The 18,640-nt window shown below is 48.1% G+C and overlaps 1 protein-coding gene across 2 annotated transcripts in view; it reads right to left on the bottom strand.

Annotated features, from left to right (window-relative positions):
* Nucleotides 1-18,640, bottom strand: part of EPHX1 (epoxide hydrolase 1) — a 37,911-nt gene that overhangs the window by 7,606 nt on the left and 11,665 nt on the right. The window contains exons 1-3 of one of the 2 annotated variants that reach the window (XM_030935667.1): nucleotides 14,992-15,809; nucleotides 11,437-11,624; nucleotides 8,443-8,623 (exon numbers count right to left, since the gene is read on the bottom strand). In XM_030935667.1, the coding sequence (XP_030791527.1) occupies nucleotides 8,443-8,623; nucleotides 11,437-11,619 (364 nt within the window). In that variant the 5' untranslated portion in view covers nucleotides 11,620-11,624; nucleotides 14,992-15,809. Of the gene's footprint in view, nucleotides 1-8,442; nucleotides 8,624-11,436; nucleotides 11,625-14,991; nucleotides 15,810-18,640 lie in introns of those variants that run through there. The other variant, XM_030935666.1, reaches the window with a different exon arrangement.

Genomic DNA, 18,640 nt, shown 5'->3' with positions numbered 1-18,640 from the left:
ACTGGAGTCCAATTCAGTCATCTAAATGGACAGGGTAGATGTATATTTATTTAACATAGAAAACAGATCAGTAGATATTACTGGGAGGTAAAAGCATATGATCAAGTCATATCCATTGTGTGACCCAGGTTTTGTAAAGTCATCTATGCGTATACTGTAGTTATACCATATATTGGTGAGTTTTTAAAATTTAGGAATGTAAAAAGCAGCTCTCTCTGAGCAGTAGATTCCAGTGCTTTTAATTTCTCTTTGAGTTTTATGTACTTTCCATTTTTTCTACAGTGAACAGGTATTAAATGCATAACGTTTTTCATACACAGTGACAAAATGTTACCTTTTTCTAATTACCAAATGACATTTTCTTTAAAGTGGAAGATTTTTGGGCCTGGTGTGATGGCTCATGCCTGTAATCCTAGCACTTTGGGAGGCTGAGATGGGCAGATCACCTAAGGTCAGGAGTTCGACACCAGCCTGGCCAACATGGTGAAACCCTGTCTCTATGAAAAATACAAAAAAATTACCCGGGCGTGGTGGCAGGCGCCTACAATTCCAGCTACTCGGGAGGCTGAGGCAAGAGAATCACTTGAACCTGGGAAGCAGAGGCTGCACTGAGCCGAGATCATACCACCACACTCTAGCCTGGGCAACAGAGCAAGACTCCATCTCAAACAATTAAAATAAAGTGGAAGTTTTTTTTTTTTTTTTTTTTTAAGTGCAATGCTGGAAACATCATCATAGCCAAGGGCAGGTAAATGGATTCCGGTCTCCTTTGGACTGACTTGGGGCCTCTGTATATCAAAAGAAGGCAGCCCCTTCCCAGGCCAGTGCCCTGGACAGCAACTGGGCCCTTATGGCACTCATAGTGAGGGTGGCTACCATGCCTGGAACCCTCTGCCACCAGGGCTGGTGCAGTCAGCATGGTGTAGCTAATGTTCTGTTCTGTCGTTAATATATTATATAAATAATACATATTTACCGTAGAAAACTCAGAAAACACAGATAAGCCAAAGGGGGAAGACTCACAGGTAATCCCACTCTCAAAAGACAACATGGTGTTGTCTGTCTAAACTTTATTTTGGGACAGTTTTAGATTGCTGAAAAACTGCCAAGAGTCCAGAAAACTCCCACATACCTCAAAGCCGCCGGATTTCCTCCATTATTAATATTTTATGTTAGCATGAAACATTTATTACAATTAACAAACCAGACTGAGATATTATTAACTATAAAGTCCATAGTCTGATTTCCTTAGTGTTTACACTTTTTATTATATGGCGAGAACACTTAATATGGGTCCTACCCTTTTAACAGATTTGTAAATGCCCAACACCGACGGCGCTCTGCTGTACAGCACATCTCTAGGATGTCTTCGGTTGGCAGGACTCAAACTTTACACAGCAACGATCAGCAACACCGTTTCCCCATTCCCCAACCCCTGACAACCACCCTTCTACTCTCTGCTTCTGTTGAGTTTGACTATTTCAGATTCCTCCTATAGGTGGAATCATGCGGTATTTGTCCTTCTATCCCTGGTTTATTTCACTTAGCATTATTTCCTCAGAGTTTATTCATGTTGTCATACATTGCAGGATTTCCTTTTTTTCTTCTTCTTCTTCTTTTAGAGATGAGGTCTCACTGTGTTGCCCAGGCTGAAGTGCAGTGGCACCATCATGGCTCACTGCAGCCTCAACCTACCGGGCTCAAGCGATCCTCCCACCTCAGCCTCCCAAGTAGCTGGGACTACAGGTAGGCAACACCATGTCTAGCTCCTTTTTGTTATTTTATTTTATTTTTTTGTAGAGATGGGGTCTCACTATGTTGCCCAGGCTGGTCTCAAACTCCTGAACTCAAGCCATCCTCCCACCTTGGCCTCTCAAAGTGTTGGGATTACTGGTGTGAACCACCACACCCGGCCAGGATTTTCTCCTTTTTAAAACCTGGATAATACTGGCAGCTACACACAACAAAATTTTAGCCAGAGTTCCTTAGTTTTTTCCCCTAATGTCCATTTTCTGTTCCAGGATCCCCACCAGGACCCACACTCCACTGAGCTGTCATGTCTCTTTAGACCCTTCTTGGCTGTGACAGTTCAAACTTTTTAAAAAGACTTAGAGAACATAACTTTTAACAAAAATAGAACTATACATACATTCTATTTTAGAACCTCTTTTTTCTTTTTTTTTTTTACTTAACAATGTATCCTGGGTGTCCTTCTATGTTGCTAAATTTACTCCTATTCTAAAGTTTATTTTAGTAGGTGATCTTATCTCCCTTGGAACACACTGCATGATGTGAGATTCTTTTTAATTCAAATTCCACCACATTGTCATTGGAGTTTTAAATTAGAGAAAAAATACACATCCACGCTTGCGGATGCACAGGCTCTCCCAGGACGCACGAGTAAAACACAGCTGCCTCTGGCCAGCACAGGGGCAAGAGGGAGCTGCTTCTCACTATATTTCCTTCTGTGCTTTTCCATTTTAAATATTTGAATTTTTTTTTTTGGGGGGGGGCGGAGTCTCACTCTGTCACCTAGGCTGGAGTGCAGTGGTGCGATCTTGGTTCACTGCAACCTCTGCCTCCCAGGTTCACGCCATTCTCCTGCCTCAGCCTCTGGAGTAGCTGGGACTACAGGCACCCACCACCATGCCCAGCTAATTTTTTGTATTTTTAGTAGGGGTTTCACCGTGTTAGCCAGAATGGTCTTGATCTCCTGACCTTGTGATCCGCCCGCCTCTGCCTCCCAAAGTGCTGGGATTACAGGCGTGAGCCATAGCGCCCGGTCTTTTTTTTGTATTTTTTAGTAGAGACAGGGTTTCACCATGTTAACCAGGATGGTCTCGATCTCCTGACCTCGTGATCCGCCTGCCCCTTGGCCTCCCAAAGTTCTGGGATGACAGGTGTGAGCCATGGTACCTGGCCTAAATATTTGAATTTTAAAAATTAAGACTTTTTAAAAATAGAGACAGAGTCTCGCTAAGTTGCCCAGGCTGGCCTCAAATTCCTGGCTTCCTCCTGCCTCAGCCTCCCAAAGTGTTGGGATTACAGGCGTGAGCCACCAAGCCTTGTCAAGACTTTTTTTTTTTTGAAATGGAGTTTCGCTCTTCTTGCCCAGGCTGGGATGCAATGGCACGATCTCAGCTGAGTGCAACCTCCATCTCCCTGGTTCAAGCAATTTTCCTGCCTCAGCATCCCGAGTAGCTGGGACTACAGGCATGTGCCACCACGCCTGGCTAATTTTCATATTTTTAGTAGAGACAGGGTTTCACCATGTTGGCCAGGTTGGTCTTGAACTCCAGCCATCACGTGATCTGCCCGTCTTGGCCTCCCAAAGTGCTGAGATTACAGGCGTGAGCCACCACACCCGGCAAGACATTTTTTAAAAGCCCATAGCTCATAGTTTGCCTCATGGGTCCGTTTCCCTTTGTGGGAGGAAATACTCTTTCTGACTTTCCCTATAGGTCTGAGGCACCCATAGGATGCTCCATGACAGGGCTGCTGGGTTAGCATCCCAGAGCTGAGGAGGGCTCAGGATGGCAGTGCTGGGGTTGGAGGGGAAGAGGGAAGGGGGTGGGGTATTGGGTGTCAGGGCCAAGGGTAAAGGAAAAAGGGGCAGGCAGGGAGTCTGGAGACCTGGTGCCTCAGGCAGTTCCCTTCTTCCTCGACGTGATGGGGTTGGGCTTATCCAGAGGTCTCTGACACCCTTGTCAGCTCTCAGACTCTGAGGACAGCATCTGGTCTCCTGCGGTGGGAGGCCCAGGATGTGGGATAGATCTGGAAGCTCAGCATAGAATGAGCAGGGAAGTGGTAGGGGCAGGGAGGCTGAACAGTGAGGCCAGTGTGGATGAGGACAAAACACTGGGGTGGGGGTTGGAGGCTGGGCTATGAGCATCCAGGAGTGCAGGGGTAGTGCAGTGACAGAGAGGACCCTGAAGAAGTCCACTATGAGAGAGAAGAAGGAGGACTTGGACCAACCCCAGCCTGGGGGCCCAGGACAAGATTCAGGGAGATATTGAAGGTTTGCTGGGCCCACAGACCAGAGGCTGCCCACTCAGCACTGTGGGGGAATGGGCAGAGAACACAGGAATCCAGGCCCAGAGGAGGGACTCCAAACCACAAGGACCAAGGCCAAGAACAGGCCTCCAGCCCTGGGCAGGGTGCCAGAACCATACATGGGTAACTCCACGATGAATTCAATGCTGGAAACTGGCTCTTTTGGAGCAGTTGTACCTGAGGGAGGTTTTGCACTGTAAACACCCAATGTCAGCTGGGTGTGGTGGCTCATGCCTGTAATCCCAATACTTTGGGAGGGCAAGGTGGGAGAACTGCTTGAGCCCAGAAGTTTGCGATCAGCCTGGACGACATGGTGAGACCTCGTCTCTATTAACAATGCAAATAATAATAATAATAATAAAATAAAATAAATAGCCTAGCTGGGACACTTGGGAAGCTGAGGTGGGAGGATTGTTTGAACTCAGGAGGTTAAGGCTGCAGTGAACTGTGATCACACCACTGCACTCGCCTAGGTGACAGAGTGAGACCCTGTCTCTAAAAAAACCCCAGTGTCATGAGGAACTCTGAAAGGGTCCAGTGGGGTAAGGCTGGCAGCTGCCAGGAGGGAAAGGGCCCTTTAATGCCTCCTGCCTCTGGGCCTTTGAACATGCTGTTCCCCTTTCTTGGACCACCTTCCCCACACACCTGGCAAAGTCCCACTCATTTCAGCTTAGATGCCACCTCCTCCAGGAAGCCTTCCCTCACATTCAAAGGAAGATCGTGGGGCTCACGAAACTCCCAGAACCTCCTCCCTCATAACGCTGCCACTATGTGCTGTAATTGCCCCGGAAGAACCTATGACCTGTGAAGGAGAGACCCTGTCCTCCCTATGTGTCCCCAGCCCCAGCAGAATGCCTGGGTACAGCAGGCGCCCTGTTAATTTCTGCTGGATGGACACTGAAGAGCTGGGACAACACAGGGATCCAAGTCAAACTCAAGGAAGCCAGGCAATTTTGTGCCAGGGATCCAAACAGGAACCTCTGGTAATTGCATACAGCAGTTTGGCTGGGATTAAGTGGCTTGAACCCTCTTGTTAGGCTAATAACGGAAGATATCAAAATCCTGTAAAGAATACAGCAACACTCAAGAGGAGTCCAAATTTGATCAAAAAAATTATTCCAGAATTTTTTTTTTTTTTTTTTTTTAGTGTTCTTGCCTGAGCTCCAGGAAGGGCTGTAGTTCCAGGACACACATCACTGGGACTTAGCTTTTCTCTGACTCAGTCTCCCTCAGGCCTGGCCCACTTGCATCAGGAGAACAAGGATGTTTGCTGCCCAGGCAAGGATGTTTGCTGCCAAGTCAAGGTTTCCATCCATCCTTCCTTTCTCCCTTTTTTTCTGAGATAGGGTCTTGCTCTGTCACCAGGCTGGAGTAAAGTGGTGCGATCTCAGCTCACTGCAACCTCCGCCTCCCTGGTTCAAGCAATTCTCTTGCCTCAGCCTCCCGAGTAGCTGGGATTACAGGCACATGCCACCACACCCAGCTAATTTTTGTATTTTTAGTAGAGACGGGGTTTCACCATGTTGGCCAGGATGGTCTCCATCTCTTGACCTTGTGATCCACCCACCTCGGCCTCCCAAAGTGCTGGGATTACAGGCGTGAGCCACCGCGACTGGCTTGCTTTCTCTCTTTTTTTTTTAGATGGAGTCTCGATCTGTCGCCCAGGCTGGAGTACAGTGGCGTGATCTTGGCTCACTGCAACCTCCGCCTCCTGGGTTCACGCCATTCTCCTGCCTCAGCCTCACGAGTAGCTGGGACTACAGGCGCCCGCCACCATGCCTGGCTAATTTGTTTTTATTTTTAGTAGAGACGGGGTTTCACCATGTGAGTCAGGATGGTCTCGATCTCCTGACCTCGTGATCTGCCTGCCTTGACCTCCCAAAGTGCTGGGATTACAGGCGTGCACCACCACGCCTGGCCGGTCTCTCTTTTTTTAAGAGATGGAGTCTTGATCTGTCACCTAGTGCAGTGATGTCCTCATAGCTCACTGCAGCCTTGAATTCCTGGGCTCAAGCGATCCTCCTGCCTCAGCCTCCTGAGTAGCTGGAACTACAGGTGCATGCCACCACACCCAGTTAACACTGTATAATTTCAATTTCTTTTTTTTAGGAACTTTAGTTTATCTGACTGACCAACACGTCTTTCATATACTTTAATTCCCAGAATTTTAACAAATTAAAATTTTAGCTGTTCCTTGAAAAGGCCAAATTATCTTAAACATTAAAAATAAGATTCCTAACATGTACAATTTCCTCAATATAAAAAATTAACAAGCTGGGCATAGTGGTGCTCGCCTATAGTACCAGCTATTCAAGAGGCCTGAGGCAAGAGGACTGCTTGAGCTCAGGAGTCTGAGGCTGTGGTGGGCCATGATCACACCTGTGAATAGCCACTGTACTCCAGCCTGAGCAACACAGCAAGACCTTGTCTTTTAAAAAGATTAATTGTAGCCAGGAGCGGTGGCTCACGCCTGTATTCTCAGCACTTCGGGAGGCCAAGGTGGGGAGATCACGAGGTCAGGAGATTGAGACCATCCTGGCTAACATGGCGAAACTCCGTCTCTACTGAAAAAAAAATACAAAAAATTAGCCAGGCGTGGTGGCGGGGGCCTATAGTCCCAGCTACTCGGGAGGCTGCGGCAGGAGAATGGCGTGAATCCGGGAGGCAGAGCTTGCAGTGAGCTGAGATCGTGCCACTGCACTCCAGCCTGGGCGACAGAGTGAGACTCTGTCTCAAAAAAAAAAAAAAAAAAAGATTCATTGTATGGCAACCCACAGAGTGGGTGAAAACATTTACAAATATCATATAAGAGATTTTATTCAGAATATATAGAGAACTCCTAAACCCTAACAAAAAGCCCAAAAATGGACAGAAGACATGTACAGACATTTCTTCAGAGAAATTACAAAGAATCCAATAAGTACCGCATAAAAAATGCTCAACATCGGTAATCATTAGGAGAATGTAACTCAAAACCACAATATGATACCATTTCATACCCATTAGGATGACCATTACCGAAAAAAAGAAAGGAAAAAAAACATATTGGCAAGGATTTGGAGAAATTGGGATTCCGAGGTATTGTTCGATGGGAAAGTAAAATGGTACAGCTGCTGCAGAACACAGTATGGCGGTTCCTAAGAAAATTAAACACAGAATTACCTGATCCAGCAAGTCCACTTCTGGGTATAGATCCAAAAGACCTGAAAGCAGAGTCTTTTTTTTTTGAGATGGAGCCCAGGCTGGAGTGCAGTGGTGCCACCTGAGCTCACTGCAACCTCTCCTCCCAGGTTCAAGATTCTCGTGCCTCAGCCTCCCGAGTAGCTGGGATTACAGGCGTGAGCCATCACACCCAGCTGATTTTTGTATTTTTAGTAGAGACAGGGTTTTACCATGTTGGCCAGGCTGGTCTTGAGCTCCTGACCTCAGGTGATCCACCTGCCTCGACCTCCCAAAGTGCTGGGATTACAGGCATGAGCCACCGCGCCCAGCCCATATTTAATTCTAAATCTTTTTGGGGTTAAAAAAATGCTTTTTCACTAAGCAAACTGTTACTTCATCCCAATGATCCTGGGGTTACCTTCCCAAGAAAATTCTGAAAGATACCTTCCCTTCCTGGTGACATTGTGTGACAACCTGTGATATAGTTGGGACATGAGGCCTAGAGATGCAGACAGATAGGACAGTGTTTCATAGGATCTTGACTGACAGGCTGAGCATCTTTGAACAGTCATGGTATCATGGACTCCAAAACTTCAAGAATGGGTTGAGCTGACCAAGGCCCTGCCCAGGTCTAAATTTTTTTTTTTGTTTTTGAGACAGATTCTTGCTCTGTTGCCCAGGCTGGGGCGCAGTGGCGCAATCTCGGCTCACTGCAACCTCTGCCTCCTGGCTTCAAGCAATTCTCCTTCAGCCTCCAGAGTAGCTGGGATTACAGGTGCCTGCCACCACACCTGGCTAATTTTTGTATTTCTAGTAGAGATGGGGTTTCACCATCTTGGCCAGGCTGGTCTCGAACTCTTGACCTCGTGATACACCTGCCTCGTCCTCCCAAAGTGCTGGGATTACAGGTGTGAGCCACCCCACCTGGCCTGGGTCTAAATCTCATCTCCATCCTTCCTCTCAAAGACTGCCACATCATTGGACTGGATGGTGCATTTCTTTGGTTTTTAAATTGCATGTATGTGTTCCTGCCTAGCTCTAAAGATGGACAGATTTGCTGTGACTGCAATATTTTTGCATTTAGTAAGGTTACAACTTATAAGTACATCTCAGTGACCTAAAATTGGGTTCTGAATCTCTCCAACTTTATCTGACTCTAAGTTACATTGTGCAAGAAGGCGTTCTTATGACACACATCCCTCTCTGGCTGGCGTTTTGCAAACATACCTTCAATCTTAGTCTTGAAGTGAGGGTATCTATTGAGAATCTCCACCTGCTTCTTCCAGTCAAATTCATTCCGCCAGTAGGAGATGACTTTCTTCAGGTAGTTGGAGTTGAAGCCATAGTGGAAGCAGCTGTCCTCCAAAGGTGGGGTGAAACGGAACTTATCGATCCTCTGGTGTAAGTCCTGGAGCAAAATGCAGGACCCCAAGTTGAGAGGGATGCGTAGGGTAGGGCACAAGAGCAAAGTTTGTTTCCAGAAAACACAGCAAACCCTGCAGCCACAAGACACTGCACTCTGGTAGTGGCAAGGCAGTTTCCCACATCACTGTCTGCTCCCAAAGTGGATGTGTTCTTCACTTCTTCCTTCTTCACTGTAGACTTCACATTTCTTTTTCTTTTTCTTTTTTTTTTTTTTTTGACAGGGTCTCACTCTGTTGCCCAGGCTGGATGCAGTGGCGTGATCTCGGCCCACTGCAACCCCCACCTCCCAGGTTCAAGCGAGTCGTGCCTCAGCTCCCAGAGTAGCTGGGATTACAGGTGTGAGCCACCAAAGCATTTTTAGTAGAGATGGGGTTTTGCCATGTTGGCCAGGCTGGTCTTGAACTCCTGGCTTCAAGTGATCTGTCTGCCTTGGCCTCCCAAAACAGTGGGATTACAGGTGTAAGCCACTGCGCCCAGCCCATCTTTTACTCTTTAAGTGTATAAACAATACACATCTTTAATTTACCCAGGCTTCCCTATAGCAGGAGTTGGCAAACTTTTTCTGTAAAGGGCCAGATAGTAATATTCTAGGCTTTGCAGGCTGCAGTGACTCCACTCTGTCTTCCTAGTGTGAAGGCAGCCACAGGCAATGCACAGATGAATGGGGGTGGCTGTGTTCCAATAAAACTTTATTTATGGACACTGAAATCTGAGTGCTATATAATTTTCACATGTCACAAACTATTATTCTTCTTTTGATTTTTTTCCCCCTAACTATTTAAAGAGGTAAACACTATTTTTGGCATAGGGGTCATGCTAAAACAGGTAGCAGGCTACATTTGGTCTATGGGCCATGGTTTCCTGACCCCTGATATACAACACTGAATGATACATTATAACTCAGTTGGGATAAAAATTACAGATCAGGCCCAGCACAGTGGTTCACGCCTGTAATCCCAGTGCTTTGGGAGGCTGAGGTGGATGGATCACCTGAGGTCAGGAGTTCGAGACCAGCCTGGCCAACATGGTGAAACCCCATCTCTACTAAAAATACAAAAATTAGCCAGGCATGGTGGAAGGTGCCTGTAATCCCAGCTACTCGGGAGGCTGAGGCAGAAGAATCGCTTGAACCCGGGAGGTGGAGGTTGCAGTGAGCTGAGATCACACCACTGCACTCCAGCCTGGTGACAGAGCCAGACCCTGTCTCCAAAAAATAAAAAAAATTACAGACCAGGAGAGAGGGTACAAGCCTCATGGGCATGTATTAGGCTAAAAGGCCAGCCCCAGTAGGAGGAAGTTCATGTCAGCTTAGGGAGCCTCTCAAGTGTCACCATTCTTAGGCTTCTTCTCAAGTGTTTCAGTCACCCCCGAACAGATTTTGGAAATCTCAGACTCCCTTATGAGTCTAATTCCCTAAAGGAGTTTTCCTCAGGACTCAGCTTTGGCCCTAAATAGCAAGGTTGCAGCAAGCAAGTCCTACCCAGGGAGCCTCAGCCTGGTTGTTCTTGGGTTTAGCCCAGCTTCTGCTTTTAAATCCCTTCTTCCTTGGAACTCTCATGACTTTTTGTCCATGCTTTTTATGACATTTATCCTTATCCATCTTTTTTTTTTTTGAGATGGCGTTTCACTCGTTTCCCAGGCTGAAGTGCAGTGGTGCGATCTTGGCTCACTGCAGCCTCTGCCTTCTGGGTTCAAGGGATTCTCCTGCCTCAGCTTCCCGAGTAGCTGGGATTATTATAGGTGCCGGCCCCCATGCCCGGCTAATTTTTTGTATTTTTAGTAGAGACGGGATTTCACCATGTTGGCCAGGCTGGTCTTGAACTCCTGACCTCAGGTGATCCACCCACCCCGGCCTTCTAAAGTGTTGGGATTACGGGCGTGAGCCACCGCACCCAGCCGATCCTTATTTATTTTTTAGTCTACTTTTCTTTGTGCACATTCCTTTTCTCATTCACTGGACTGTATGCTGTTGGACGGAAGGGGCTCTCCCTTCTCCCAAGCACTCACTGGGCCTGCACACAGTGGGTGCTCAAAACCCACAGAATGAAAGAAAGGATTGGCAGGGCCATGCCAGGCCTGCCTACCGTCCTGTCCCCCACTTGAGCCTTGCTCCTCCCTGAGGTTGCATTCTCAGGTCACCCCACCTGCCCAGTCACCTCCTTCCTGACTCTATCACTGTGCAGAGGAGGGGCAGTGGCTTCAGGGTTAGACCTGACTTCAAATCCTTCCGCTTGTTAGCTAGGCCGCCTTGAACAAGTTGTTTTATGCCTCTGAGCTTCAGCTTCTGCATCTGCAGGATGGGAACAACAGTCCTCACCCCGCGGGATCACCACAGGGATTGAATGTGACCAGGAATGGCTGACACACAGCCCGTGCCTAACCAGCAGCATCCCTGCCTTCTCAGTGCTTCCTGGGTCTCTGATGGTGGAAACCTGCTCACTTTCTCCCACAACCTCACTCCCAAGGCTTCAGGCAGGGCATAGAGGAGGTGATGACAGCTGCTTTCTGTGACCTTTGATGCAGGTAACTGACTCTGCTGGCACCCCATCTCCTGCCTGAGCACTGCTGGGCCTCGGATAGGGAAAAGAGAAGAGACAAAGTGGGAGGGCTGGGTATCCCTCTCCAAAGCAACCTGCACCTGCCCAGCAGGAGAAAAGCAGACTGAAACATACTCCCAAGTAGGACGGACCATTCCCAAGCCTCCATCCCCTCCCGCATCTGGCCTAAGACCCAACCCCTGTCTCCGAGACACCACCCTCTCCACTGCCCAGTCCGGCCTGGCCCAAGGTGCCTTACGTGGATCTCCTCATCTGACGTTTCCACCTTGAAAGGGTGGATGCTCTCGTCCTCCCTGCCTGCGGGCCTCGTGCCTGGGCCCCACCACCCATCTTCAAGTGGCAAAGTTTCCTCTTTGTCCCGGGAGATGAACCAGTAGATGGCAAAGCCCAGCACTGAAGTCAGGAGGATTTCTAGCCACATGGCTCCTGCAAAATGGGGGGATGTCATCAGTAACGGAGTCCGCCCAGCCCAGCCCTGACAGCCCAGAGACTCCGATTCGCAGCAGGCTCTTTCCTGCTGCACTCCAACCCTGTCCCTGATTTTATTTACATTTGACCATATATATATTATGTGTATAATAATATATTATATATGTATAACATATAGTACATATAATATATATGTGATATATATGTGATATAACATATTATACATGTTTTATTGTATATTATATGTTATATTATTATGTATTATATATGTTATATTTTATATTATATTATAGATTGTTATACGTAATATACATTATAATATATACACACTATATACCTACTATATATAGTATATGTAATATATATGAGAGATATAGAAAAATGGAAAAACAACAATGAGACAAAATCACCCACAATCCTATTAAGCTTTGAAAATTGTTCATCATCCTGGAAAAACAGGAACCTAGATTGGCTTCTGCACAGTCCTGGGTAGCGGGTTTTGGGAGCTGCATTTCTGAGGCTTAATTTTTTTTTTTTTTTTTTTTTTTTTGAGATGGAGTCTCGCTCTGTCGCCCAGGATGGAGTGCAGTGGCACAATCTCGGCTCACTGCAACCTCTGCGTCCCGGGTTCAAGCAATTCTCCTGCCTCGCCTCCCGAGTAGCTGGGACTAGAGGCACATGCCACCATGCCCAGCTAATTTTTGTATTTTTAGTAGAGATGGGGTTTCACCACGTTGGCCAGGATGGTCTCGATCTCTTGACCTTGTAATTCGCCCGCCTTGGCCTCCAGGTTTACAGGCGTGAGCCACCGTGCCTGGCGGCCTCATGTTTTTTGCATGTCTGAGAAGGCTTCTGTCAACGCCCTCTGGGTTCCCTCCCCCAGGGGAGAGGAGCACCTTTCCTGAGTGGTGGCTCACAGCCCCTGCTCTGTCCCTCTTGTAGAGGGGCTCATCCTCAGGGCAGACAGGGGGTAATGGGGAGGCCCAAGTGCTGGGAGATTAAGTTCAGTTTAGGGTTGGGGGACACTGCTAGGAAGCCCAGCCATGGCCACACATCTTAGCTGTGTGTGTAAGAGCTTTACTGAAACATAATTCATATACCATACAATTTGCCCATTTAAAGTGAACACTCCAATGTTTTTGACGATATTCAGACATGTGCAACCATACCCACAGTCAACTGTAGAACATTTTCATCAGCACAGAGAAACTCCATACCCTTCAGCTGTCGCTCCGCTACTGCCCCCCCCCCCCCACGTTAGGTCCTAAGCAGCCTCTAATCTACTTTCTGTGTCCATAGAGTTGCCTATTACATTTCACATCAACTCAGTTGTGTTTTAATCCCCATTTGTCTGACTCCTGTGTCTTTTTTGCTCAGAAAGGGAAGAAACCTTAGTCTCGGCAAAGCACTATCAGGCAAATACCAGCCCAGCATTGTTATCTAGCTCCTCATCTTCCTCATTCCTAGGCAAGTAACCCACAGACTGTTCTTGTTCAGAGTAACCTGCATGAATATGCAGACCGTCCTTATACCTGAGTCAGAGGAGGTTCTCTGGACGCAGTGCAGTTAGGACCCAGGCAGAGGAGAAAGCATTGAGTTTTGACAAGGTCCCTGCAGACCACCCCCCGGCAGCACCCCTGACTCTGTCTTGGAAACCCAAGGCAGGAGGTGGTCCTTGCTGGGAACCCCACCACTTGTATGCTCCATTGGCTGCTACATGTCAGATGTCTGGGACTTTGCTGGGGGGTTGCAGAGGCCCTGGAGTTTGCTCCAGTCAAGAGCTGCCCCTCTAAACCTAGAATTGGGCCACTGGGGGTCGTTCTAAGAAATACTTGTCCACAGTGGTCCAGAGATAGAGCTCCAAACAAATCCACCCAGGGCGATGGCTCTCATCTTATTCCTGCAGTTCTGTAGGAAATCTAATCAGGAAAATCAGCTTGGCACCCCCCACCTCCCTGTTTCTATTAGTGATCCCAGTGAACTCCCAGCTTCCCACCCTCAGGCCCTAGAGTCATCCGATTCTTCCCCCACAGCCTATCACCAAGTCCTGATGCCATCAGATTCAGCCCCCTGCATGCCTTGCCCTCTCCCCTGGACCAGAGCCCTTATCACCCCACATGTGATTATTGAGACACCTTTCAAGAGAGGAAACCCACAACCCCATCTCTCATAGTCACCAGCACACTTCTTAGAACCCACTGCAGCCTTCTTCCTGGGAACCATGCCCAGGTGTCCACCCTTGAACTTCCAATACATCTCCCTCTCTGGATTGTGAAACTCTGAAGTGCCTCAAGGTCTCAATGATTGATGTTTACTCAGTCTACCATGTGCCAGGGAGCAGGCCTTCACTATCCCTGCCAGAGACATGTGGGACACTTTGATGCATGTTCCATCTCCAGCCACACCAGGCCATTGCTTTTTTAAAAATTATTATTTTATTTTTATTTTATTTTATTTTATTTTTGAGACAAGAGTCTCAAAGAGTGCAGTGATGCAATCTCGGCTCACTGCAACTTCTGCCCCTGGGTTCAAGAGATTCTCGTGCTTCAGACTCCTGAGTAGCTGTGATTACAGGTGCATACACCACCTCCTGCTAATTTTTATATTTTTAGTAGAGACAGAGTTTCACCATGTTGGCCAGGCTGGTCTCAAACTCCTGACCTCAAGTGATCTGCCCGCCTCGGCTTCCCAGAGTGCTGGGATTACAGGCACGAGCTGCCATGCCTGGTCCTATGGCTTTCATCTTTCAATCCCAAGCAGCAACAGTGCCTGGGCCCCAAAGACCCTATGTCAGCTGATCAGATGGGCAGCCGGGAGCACACTTCCACAATAAAAACAAGGCAGGGAACAGCTGGAAATGAGTTCCTCTTATTTTAAGGAATTCAGAAAAGAAAAAACATGCATCAGCTTCTTTTACTTCCAGAAAGACGTTATGTCTCTGCCAGGAAATCCTGCCCTTTAAGAAGATGGAGAAATGTCAGCTACAAGCTCCTGTGGTATTGAAAACAGGACTAGGTGTTACGGACTGGGAGACACATGGGAGCGTGTGGGAGGCAGCCAAAGGCAGAGAGCAGAGCTTCCTCCAGCAACAGGAGCAGCTGAAGACACTTCACCGGGCAGGCAGATCCCACCACAATAAACCATAGCTTGGGAAGGCAGAGTTGTGCCCGTCCTGGGTACTGCCTTGACCCCCAGTGCCCAGCACTGGTCATTGGCCCAGCACAGCGAGGCGCTCCACTAATATTTGTGCCAACTGCATATGCACTAGAAGCCAGTAAGACACATTTTGCATGATGTTGTCAAGGAGGCTGTGAGCAGAATGAACAATAAAGAGGGATCACCCTCCCCAGTGAACCCTCCTTACCTGTACTTCAGCACAGGGAGGAGCACCGCTGTCGCTTCCCTCTAGGATATAAATGTGCAACTTTCCCCTTTCTGGGCAGAAAGATCCCAATGCCTTCACCTGTCCACCAGGCTTCACGTTCTCACCCTCGATCACTCCTTGGGAAAGAGAGCTGTGGAGCTCTGCACCTGGCGATGCTCTAGGCGCCTGTGAGAGAGGCAGGGCAGGCTGCAGGCACTGGCCCCCACTCCCCATGGCCTTTTGACGACTGCACAATCCTGCCAACTCAGCCAATCTCACGTGTGCACGGCGTGGTTATCTCCCCTGGACTTTGCACAGCAAACTGAACCACATTGACCTGAGAGATACAGTGCTAAAATGATAAATGCTCGAGTCCCATCTAAAAGAAGGGAATCTGGGACAAGGGGCATTATGATGGCCCCCACCAGCACTACCAGCGGTATCACCCAGGAAAAGGAGAGCAAAGTGACAGATTCAAAGAGAAATTTAAAAACACGATCTCTTGCATTCTAATTAAGATAACAAGAATATTAGTACTTGGCTCAAGGATGGTGCCTTACAGCCACTGATCTCAGATTACAAATAGGCTCTACTGCAGTGTGTTACTTTGCCACCTAGTAACAGCCCTTTATTTAATAGCAGGTATTTAATGAACGAAAGAAAGGTGTTCTTGATTAGCCTGGTGTGACAGCAGGTGTTGACTGTATGTGGATGGGTTTTCAACCCCACTGCCGCCTTGTGTTCCCACGTGAACAGTCCTTCTCCTTGCTGCAGGCAGTGTTCACTTTCACCAGTGCAACCCCAAGGAGCCCACCCTGGGAAGGACGGAGGGGGTCACCATGACTCCATACCCCCCGTCTGCTTTGTCGGAGAGCTGGCCAGGCCGAGTGGCGCCCTCTTGACTGAGCCTCAAACCTTTGCTTTCCTCTTCAAATAAAGCCGCAGCCCTGGCGAAGGAGCTCGGAGGCCTGATGGCAGCCTGCTGGGCGCTTGGCCCTTCCTAGACCCTGGTACATGTAATCCATGGTACATGCAAATCCACCCACTAAAGAGCCACAGTTCATCAAACTTGACTTTCCTTTTCACTTATTTAAGGCAAGAATCAGAGTAGGCAAGGGCCTTACCCTAAATCACACTGCAGTTGTGAGGATTAGAATCTGTGACCACAGAACTCACTCCCGGTCTGTCACTGGGCGTGTTGCACCCCACCTCCCCTTCTTGTTCCCTCTCAGCACCTGTTTGCAGCCTTGAGTCTTCAGGCCAGAAGGGACTCCTAGAGCACAGACCAGCCACTACTACACGGGAGCCACGGACGTCTCCCAGGCCTGCATAGCTTTTCTCAAAAATATGTAATAATAAGAAACAACACTCTCCCTGTACTGGTGGGTCAGCCAGTCCTGGGAAGGGCTGCAGGGGGTCTTAGAGTCTGACCAATCAGAGTCCAGGCACCCACTCTCTATCTGCCTGACCCTGCCCACACACCTTGCAGCTCGAGGCAGGGAGAAGTGCAGATGCCCACCGCCCAGGCAGGGAGGGTCTAGGGAGTGCCAGGCACCCAGCAGGCTGCCCTCAGGCCTCCGGGCTCCCTCGCCAGGGCTGCGGCTTTATTTGGAGTAAGGGGAAAGCAAAGGTTTGAGGCTCAGTCAAGAGGGCACCACTCTGCCTGGCCAGATCTCCGACAAAGCAGACAGGGCTGTGGAGCCATGGAGACTCCCTCCATCCTCCGCAGGGTGGGCTTCTTGGGGTTGGGCTGGTGAAAGCAAACATCCCCCACAGTGACAAGGACTGTTCACGTGGGAACCCGAGGTGGCAGAGGACCTGGGGTGGGCTGGGGAGGGGGTGACACTAGGTAGATGACAGAGCCCTCCCCTCCCTCTCATGGCCTCCCTCTCTCACTCAGCGGACGAGCACTCAGAGGACGAGCAGGGCTGCATCACCCCTACATCAACCGGGTAGGCCAGTTGGTAAGTCACTGCCACTGGGCATGGAAGCTGGAGAGGAACTCAGCAGCCTCTAGTCCAAACCCCTGCTCCACAGCCAGGGAAAGAGGGGGCCGAGGAGTGACTGAGTCTGGGGAGGCTTGGTGGCCAACTTGGGCGATGCCATTTAAGGAGCCAGCCTGCGTTTCCCGGAGACTCCCCATCCCATGGCTCCCCCTAAAACAGCAACTCTGACGACCTTTGACTTTAGAAATGAAAATATCTTGGAGGTTACAATGAGAGGGCTTTGGCCCAATGTGGTAGCTCATGACTGTAATCCCAGCACTTTGCGGAGCCAAGGTGGTGAATCACATGTGGTCAGGAATTCAATATCAGCCTGGGCAACATAACAAGACCTTCATCTTAAAAAAAAAAAAAAAGTAATAAAGGGGTTTCTCGCTTGCTTTCCTCTTCGGGTAGTTCAAATCTCGGCTCCACTATTTATTTGTACTAGTTGAGGGGCTCTGGGCAAGTCATGAAACCTCTCTGAGCTCAGTAGCTGCATCTGTAAAATGGGGATAATAATGTTGAACTACTTATTATCAACGTGTGTGTTCCTTCCTCTTCCCCTAAATCCCTAATTACTGTGGAGAATCTCTGCCTTATAACAGACCCCAGAGGAGCCCCTGTTCCTGTTATTTAGCTCACACCCCAAGGTCCCGCTGCAGCTGTGTGCACATAAACAGGCTGAATGTGAGGCAGGGCATGGTGACAGGCACTGTGGTCTGGGAGCATCTGCTCTCCTCTCTGTGTGCCTTGGACATGATTTGGGAGGATGACCAAAAGCACAAGGCTATGTACATCTTCGGGTATCAGTGTTTTGCAAGATATGTTCCTGGGGTAATCTCCACCCCTCTTTTCCATCTGTTCAGAGAAGGTGCATTCTCAGCATCAAGGGGCAGAATTCTTGTGGCTAAACCTTCACCTTTCCAAGGAGAGCTATATTTATCTCTTCCCTGTGGTCAGCTCCTGCTGATGTAGCAAACATTAGAACTTCTTCAAAACATCAAAGTTTAGGAGACGCCATGAAACACTGAGAAGTAAAACAATACAAAATGAGAGTACCTGCTTTATTTTGCTAGCACCTGAAATCAAAGCTTCATTGATCTGTCTCAAAAGTTCCAGAGATATATTTTATCTGATTAGAGTTTTTGTTTTGTAATGCATTTTTCCAGAATACTGACAAGTTACTGGGCTGAGAGAGTTTGCACGGCAGAGGGTTGGAGGGGAAGCCTTTCAGAATGAAATCATTTTTTTTTCTCGAAGCCAAGGTACTCATCCCAACAAAATGGTTCGCTTGCCTAGTAAAGAAAATACAATTTTTGTTGCAAACTAGCATGAATTTTTTTTTAAAAAAGTAAGACTGGAAGATAGAGGTCATTTAGCTACAAGATACTGAGCTCAGAGGGGAACGTGATGAACAATTGGCTCCTACTGTAAGAAATGGGATTGCATATATTTTAATTCCAATTCTATACTGAAGTCAAATGTTGGGCGCGCATTTGTGAAACTTGGAAGAAAATCCCAGTAAGTTCAAGGTGAAGAAGTTAGATGAGCAGTCAATGGTCTTTACCCTTCAAAGATGGACTAAATGAAACTGTTAGAAAGCAACAAATGATACAAGTAGAGTAACTTGTTAGTTTACTTGTGTTTATCTTTCTGGGTCTGAC

The sequence above is a fragment of the Rhinopithecus roxellana genome, chromosome 8, assembly GCF_007565055.1.
Source record: "Rhinopithecus roxellana isolate Shanxi Qingling chromosome 8, ASM756505v1, whole genome shotgun sequence".
Lineage (NCBI taxonomy): Eukaryota > Metazoa > Chordata > Mammalia > Primates > Cercopithecidae > Rhinopithecus > Rhinopithecus roxellana.
The sequence above is the reverse complement of the archived record's forward strand: the minus strand, read 5'-3'. Positions and strand labels throughout refer to the sequence as shown.